The sequence below is a fragment of the Fukomys damarensis genome, unplaced genomic scaffold, assembly GCF_012274545.1.
Source record: "Fukomys damarensis isolate Sample0158 unplaced genomic scaffold, DMR_v1.0_HiC HiC_scaffold_27, whole genome shotgun sequence".
Classification (NCBI taxonomy): Eukaryota; Metazoa; Chordata; class Mammalia; order Rodentia; family Bathyergidae; genus Fukomys; species Fukomys damarensis.
In genome coordinates, this window is record NW_022900939.1 from 952955 (window position 1) to 960255 (window position 7301).

The following is a 7301-nucleotide window of genomic DNA, read 5'->3' on the forward strand; positions in this document are numbered from 1 at the left end:
CTCACGTTCTGAGGCCCGTCTCGGCCGGGCTCCTCCGGGGCCAGCTCGCCGACCAGCAGGGGCCGCAGGAACTTGCGCACGAAGCCGAGGTCCTGGTGGAAGGCGTGGAAAGCGTCCTGGTGGATGGAGAGCAGAGATCAGGGCACGGGCAGGCGGCCGCCACACACCTGGGCCCCCAATGCCTCACTGTGCCTCCCCTGCACCGGGGCTTCTCCGGACAGCCCAGTGCGTGCAGTATGGGTTTCCCGGGGGACCCCAGGAGACCCCTTCCTTCCGAGAGCGACCTGTGCTCCCCCAGCGGGTCTGCACACCACTGTCCTTCCCCGCCAAGTGTGAGCACCAGGCCGGACAGGCTCCAGAGGCCCCACAAGGGTTCTCGGGGACACGGACGTGTCCCCCTCAGTGGGTTTAAAAGTAGGAGCAGAGATGGGGAAGGCGGAAGCAGGGGAGGTGAAGTAAAAACTCCCCACAATGTGTGCTATCACTGCACACGTGCTAATAAAAATAAAAATGAAAAACCAAGAGCAGACTGGTGGACATAATGGCACAGAGCCTAATCCCAGCTACTCGGGAGGCTGATGCAGGAGGATCGCAGGCACAAGGCTGGCCTGAGCAACTTGGTGAGACTGTTTCTCAAAAGAAGGAAAAAATGTAGGAGCATAAAATATATAATTTTTTGGAGACAGGGTCTTGATAAATTGATAAATTGCCCAGCCAGGGTTCCAAATTGTGATCCTCCTGTCTCAGCCTCTCAGCATGCTGGAATTATAGGCGTGTGCCAGCGTGCCTGGTGTAAAGCATAAATTTTTGTTTTGTTTTGCTTTTTGAGACAGGGTCTCACTATGTAGTGAGACTGACCTGGAACTCACTATGTAGCCCAGGCTGGTCTCAAACTCACAGTGATCCTCCTGCCTCAGCCTCCAGATAAAGCATAAATTTTAATAGTAAAACAATACACCTAATTTGCTCATTTCAGCACTGTGATTCTGTGTAACAGCTGGATGTGAGGTACAGAACAGAAGGAATAAAGGAGGAACTGGAGGAAAAAATGTGAGAGCAGTTCTACATAAATTTGGGGAAGATCACTTCATAATTAAAGTATGACCATAGCTGTCTAGTGCCAGTGTTACCCGGCCGGAGCTGGCTATGACCTGAGGAAACACGACTCCGTTGGCCTCCCCGTCACAGCTGGAGCCTCAGAGACCCCCCCACCCTACCCCAATGTGGCCCTCAGGGAAAGACTGTATCTGTGGAAGGAAGTGGTCCAGGTTCCTTGAGAGCCCAGGGTTAAGAGAGGTCTCACCTGGGGAGGAGGAGTTTTACTGGCTGAGCTCGGCCCCTCCTGTGCAGGGAACGCCCTGCCCTGCTTTCCTCTCCACAGCAGGATCACCACGGCCCCACTAGTGTGTGCACCCAATAGACGCTGGCCAGCTCGGAGTCTCTCCTGCCCAATCTGAGGCACTGATCTCCCGCGCCCAAATCCTTTGAAATTGCACAAGTCTCTGTTGTCTTTTTTCTTCGGCCCTCCCGTAAAAAGAGAAAGGACTGAAGGAAGCTAGGGAGAGCGCCTGGCGTGCAGCACGGAGGCAGGGGAGGCACCTCCTTGGCTGCCGCGCTGTGCGGTCGCCCCACTCGGCTTTAGGAAACCCGAATGCATGGTGCGTGGCCACATTTAAGCACAGGTGCTACAGGCGGGGAAAGGTGGTGCCTCGGATCCCCTCAGAGTGCCCCCATCCTGCCATTTCTGCAGCAGCTCCCGAGTCCTCTTTCCTTCCTGTCTTACAGAAGTGTGGTGACTGCTGCCGCCAAGTGGCATCCAGCAGAAAGGCAGCTACGAAGAACGCTGAGCCCTCGTCCACCTTATCCATGGGATCTGGACTGGGTGACTTCTGGCTCTTCCCAAGTCAGATTGACCACGAGAAGGAAGCATTTTGAACGGACTCATGACATCCAGGCAGCCAGAAGAGTGAAATTAACTCCAGCCGGGAGTGGTGGCACAGGCCTGTAACCCCAGTACTTGGGAGGCTGAGGCAGGAGGATCACCTTAAGTTTGAAGCCAGCCTGAGCTACACAGCAAGATTCTATCTCAAAACACAACACAAAATAAGAAACAAACAGAGAGAGAAAGAGGACTCCAGAGCTGGTACAGAAAGTGGCCAGGATGAGGGGACGAATGTGTTAAAAGTGAGGGAGGAGTTTGAAGGGATTCTCTGCAGGGTGTCTTTTTGTTGTTGTTGTTGTTATCAGGGATTGAACTCAGGTCCTCTGCTTGCCAGGCAGGCCACGGAACCACTGAGCTAAATCCCCGGCCCAGCAGGGTGTCTTTTACTGTGACATTTTTAAACCCTAAGCATTCACCATATTTTTCCCTCACACGCAACCACCTGTGTGAAGCTCTGCAGCTGATTTCTGTCCTTGTGGATTCAGGTGCCCACTCCGCAGGTGAGTGCCTGCGTGGTGTTGTCCCCAAGGACTTGGGACAGGTGCCACAGGGCCTTCTCGGGGGGCTGCTAGGGGAGGGACCCCTGCGGTCAGGGCCCCACTGACGGGTCCTGCCAGCCCGTGAGCAGGGTGCACATGTGTCCACACAGCACTCGGCACCCACGAGCGTGGACAGTGTCTTAAACACCAATTACAACTTCAGTGATGGTCACAGCTGCAGCCCACACAACGCAGGAAAGGACGCCCTCGCCCACTGCCTGCCATCTCCCTGGCCCAGGGCAGCCCTGGGAACAGCCCAGGCTGGCTGTGCTCCTGGACCTTGTTACAGGGTGGGGCCTCTGGAGGTGGGCCGGGCAGAGGTCGAGGCCAGCAGAAGCCACCTGGCCCTGCATGCGGGGAGCTTGAGGAGGGAGGGGAGCCAGGTGCTCCTGGGGCTCAGTGACCTCACTCCCTGTGCAGCCTGGAGCTGATCGGTTGCCTCCTGAGGAGCCTGGGCTGGGCCTGAGCTCCTCCTGCCTCAGCCTCCCAGAGTGCTAGGTAAACCAAGGCGGCCAGGCTGCAGGGCCCTTCTAAGCATTTGCTTTCTTTATAAAATTCTTTGTTAAGGCAAAGGACACACAAACCACTCATCTCCAGCGTCCCGTTCAGGGGTGCTGAGGACAGTCTTGCTGTAGTGTGGTCAGCGCTGTCCACCCCCAGGCCCTTACACTGCGCCCATTCATCACCAGCTGCCCAGTCTGTGGCCACCATCCCTCTCGGTCTCCGAGAATCTGATGCCTCCGGGCCCATGTGAGCAGAGCCAGCAGTGTGGTCCTGCGTGCAGCTGGGCCGCGGAGCAGTGTCCGCCTTCCTTCCCCCGAGGGGCTGAGGCCGAGCAGCTGGGCGGAAGTGATGCTGGCACAGGCCATGAGTATGTGGAGCCCAGCGCCCACACCAGGCACACAGCCACCTCTGCCGCCAGGGTCCAGGCCCCCAGGAAAACGGCCACGCCACATGCAGCCTGGCACACGAGGCAGCACACCGCCAGGGCTGCGCACAGAGAAGGCCAGGGGCTCCCTCCATCCACCCTGGGAGGAAGCCGAGGCCCCGGGTGCAGCGGGTGAGTTCCCTGGGCTGCGTCAGCTTCCCTGGGCTGCAGCCAATGGGACCGGGATCGCAGACTCCACTGGGCTCCCCTGGGTTAATGACTGCCGCACCCTGGTGAATCTGCACCCCTTATCTTTGCTCTCTTTACTGCCTGGTAAACAGGACCCTATGAGTCTGCAACTATGTTATCTTTACTGCCTGGTAAACAGAAGACCCTGTGTGACATTTGGCTTTAATGAAACCGTGTGAAACTGCCCCACCCCCATGAGCTTAGTGGAAGTTCTGCCCCTGTGAAGTCCCCAAATGGGAGAGCCCCTGAAAGGACCCTGAGAACCGCCTTTCCTGTGTGTGCCGTTCTCCATCAGCCAGCTTATGATAAAGGACTGATTTCAGAGTGGCGCATCACTGTAGTTCCAACTTGCCTGGCCCCACGACAGAAAGTCTGGCTTGGGGACAGGCTGGACTGCGCGGCCAGGCACCGGACTCCGCCCTCGGGGCCGTGTGACCCATGCTGTCCTGGCTCTGCTCGAGGACCCAGGGCCCGGAGAGAAGACAGCGAGGTCAGCCACACACTCTGGGGACACAGTTGTGCGATGGAGCCTGGGTCAGGACCCGGGCGGGCCCCTGAGCCTCTGTGCCGCCCCTGCAGGGCCTCCAAGTGAGGCTGGTCGCTGTGCCAGGTGGCCAGGACTGAGGGTGCTGGGCCGGGACCAGTCGAGGTGGCACTCGCAGTCCTGGACAGAGCTTGGCACCCCAGACCTGATCTACTTTGTACACGAGGAAGTACACGGCTGCTAAATCCAAGGTTGAGAAAAAAAAGAAGGTTCTTGCTACTCTCACGAAACCAGTTGGTGGTGACACGAATGGCGGTGCCTGCTGGTTAAGCTTTGCCAAGTGCCTAGACACTGCCCTGCTGAAAAGGCGCTCGAAAGCTATTGAGCTATGGCACAAAACCCTCCAGTCAGCCTACGAGGAAACCGCAGGCCAGCATCAGCCCCGGACCGTCCTGATCATCCTCACAGGCTGCAACTGAGAAGAGAGAGTGGTTTTCCTGGAGCAGCTGGAAGTGGCTGCTACTTGTGATGGGGCCTCTTAACCTGTATCGAGTTCCGCTGCATAGAACACGCCAGAAGTTTGTCCTTGCCACCTCCACAGAAATTGTTATCAGCCACGTGAAAATCCCCAAACCCCTCACGGATCCTGACTTCAAGAAGCAGCAGCTGTGAAGCCCAGACACCAGCAGGTGAGGTCTCCACACCGAGAGAGAAACCGGATTCCCGAGCAGTGCAAGGTGGATCAGAAAGTGGCGGACTCAGATTTTACTGAAAACCAAAGCTGTTCCTCAGCTCCAGAGCTGCATGTGATCCCTTTTTGCTCTGACAAATAGAATGTACCCTCACAAACTGGCTTTCCAAATTTCTTACTAAGAACCTAATTAAATAACCAAAAAAAAAAAAAAGTCTGGGCCTGCAGCGCCCAGCTCTGCGGCCCGCATACCCCACCGTGAGACCAAGGTGAAAGCATTCTGACTCTCCACGGACAAGGAAACTGAGGCCCAGAGGGCAGGGGCAGGGCTTGGAGGCAGCTCCAGTTGACCTCCCACACCAGCCGTGCAGTCCCCCTGCCGCTCTGTCCTCTCCACTGGCCCCCCAAAGCTGCGTTGGGGTCCCTGGGGTCCCTCCTCTGCCCCCACCCCCTACTGCTCCTTCTTTGGACTAAACCACCCTTTCAAGGGATGTGGGGAGGTGACTGGCGGGGATGCCCCACCCCACCCTCTGCAGCTCCTCAGGGTCCCCTCTGGCAGAGACACCGGCTTTGGATGTCCACCCGGGCCTGAGGGCACATGGAACCGGTGGAACCAAACAGCCACTCAGAGCCCGACTATCCTTAACCATGGGACCACTCTGCTTGGTCTCCTCATCTGCAAGTGGGAACGCGGCCACTGGAGGCCGACCTGAGGCCACGTGACGCCCCTCCACAGCTTGGGCTCACGATCCCAGGGTGATCCCAGGGCGCGAGGCTGGCGACCTGGCCCTTACTCCCTTGGCTCTGGCAGATCCGACAGGCAGGCCCCACACCCTGGGGGCCACAACTCTGCCCGCTGAAGGCCACCTCAGAGGCTCCGCTTGGGCCTGTCCTTTCACCTCCCCCAGGTGCCCCTGACTTGTGGACCTCACCGCCTATGGGAGAATGGCCCACTGGTCCCTCTTGGATCTGTTCTGAGCCAACCTGCCCTGCCTGAGGAGCTCTTCCCTGACAGTGACAGGCTCGGCATGGAACCCAGCACCACATGGGGCTCAGCCCATGGCCAGGAGGCCAAGCCACAGGGGCCTCGGCCCTGGGTGGCTCTGCCAGTCCCTTGGTGCCGGTGACGCTGGACCGACCTGGCCGGCGGCCTGGCGCTCCCTCCCCAGGGCACCAGGGCTGACTCGGCCGCACAGGAACTCTGGGAATTTCCTGGCAGGCAGCTCTAGGCCTGGACTCCGGGGCTCCAGGGCTGTGCTGGGCGGTGGTGCTGGGCGGGACCGACCCTGTGTGCCTGGTGGCCTGTAGTGGATGGAGACGGCGTTTACCCAGCCCCTCAGCCCTGGGCCTGGGCAGACCAGGAACTTCCCTCAAGCCCAGCCCAGTGTGTGGAGCCCTGGGACAACTGCCCCAGGAGCCATGCTGTGGCCGGAAGCAATCCCTGCAGGGGGCTCACTCTGGGGAGCCAGGGGTGGCCCCTGGGGCCAGCATGGAGACTGCCCTCAACTGGTTGGGCACAGGGCTGCTCTCCTCCTTTACAGATGAGGAAACTGAGGCTTAGAGGCACGCTGAGCCCAGTTAAGGTCACTCAGCCTCAAGGTCAGAGCAGGGGCCAGCCCTAGGGAGCAAGTTTTATTTCCACAGGCCAGGAAGCACTGGTGAGACCATCACAGAATTCCTGGGCCTGGTGCTAGAGGAGGCGTGGGATGGGAGGGGCCCGGCACAGGCCGGGCTCTGGCAGGAAGAGGTGATTCACAGGCGTGTTCCTCGGCCCTTCCTGCTCCTGCCCCCAGCCTGCCACAGGAGTAGGGCCGCCAGCGACTGGCCGTGCCCCGCAGAACAACACATCCCGGCCACTTGTGGGCACGGCAGGGCCTGCACGTGGGCTCGGTTGCCTGGCCCTCGGGCTGCCACAACTCAGGGCAGTGCCGTCCCCGGCCAGCTCTGGCCCCTGGCTGTCTACGCTTGGTTTCAGGATCCTGCTGGCTGGACTGTCGGCTGAACAGGGCAGGAAAGAGTTGGCCAGTCTTAGGTAGGGAAGGACCTGCCTGCTGAGCTCTGGAGCCCTGGCTGGTCTAGGACAGAGCAGCAGGGCCCAGCCCCTCCTGCCCAGGTGGCAGTTGAGGGGAGAGGCCAAGTCCCCTCCCCTTGGGCTGCTCCAGGCTGGGCTCCAAGAGCCAACGGGTGCCCCTCACCTCTGTGCGCTCCCTGTAGGGAAGTGGTCCTGGGTTAGCCGCCCTGGGCACCCCACCAGACCTCCCTGGCGTTGCCCAGACCCCGCAGATGCTGTGGAGTCCCCGTGACGGGCGGCCCATCCCTCCCTCGGGCCTGCGGACCTAGGACCTAGAGCATGGGGAACCTGGATGCCGGGAGGACTCTCACCTGCCAGGCGCAGCCGCCGGTGGGGTCCCCAGTCCGCCCGGGAGGGGCTCGAGGGTCCCCCACAGTCCCGTGGAGTCCTTACCGTGGCGTCCTCCGCTCCATGGTGGCCGATGAGGCGGCTGCCGCCCGGGTGCCGCTGCGCCCAC

General features: G+C 59.9%; 1 protein-coding gene and 1 pseudogene across 1 annotated transcript in view; one reads left to right on the top strand and one right to left on the bottom strand.

Moving 5' to 3' along the window:
* Nucleotides 1-7301, bottom strand: part of Fads3 (fatty acid desaturase 3) — a 13813-nt gene that overhangs the window by 5385 nt on the left and 1127 nt on the right. The window contains exons 3-4 of the mRNA XM_010633146.2: nucleotides 7238-7300; nucleotides 6-116 (exon numbers count right to left, since the gene is read on the bottom strand). Of these exons, the coding sequence (XP_010631448.1) occupies nucleotides 6-116; nucleotides 7238-7300 (174 nt within the window). The remainder of the gene's footprint in view (nucleotides 1-5; nucleotides 117-7237; nucleotide 7301) is intronic.
* On the top strand, nucleotides 179-4955 carry LOC104868365 (annotated as a pseudogene).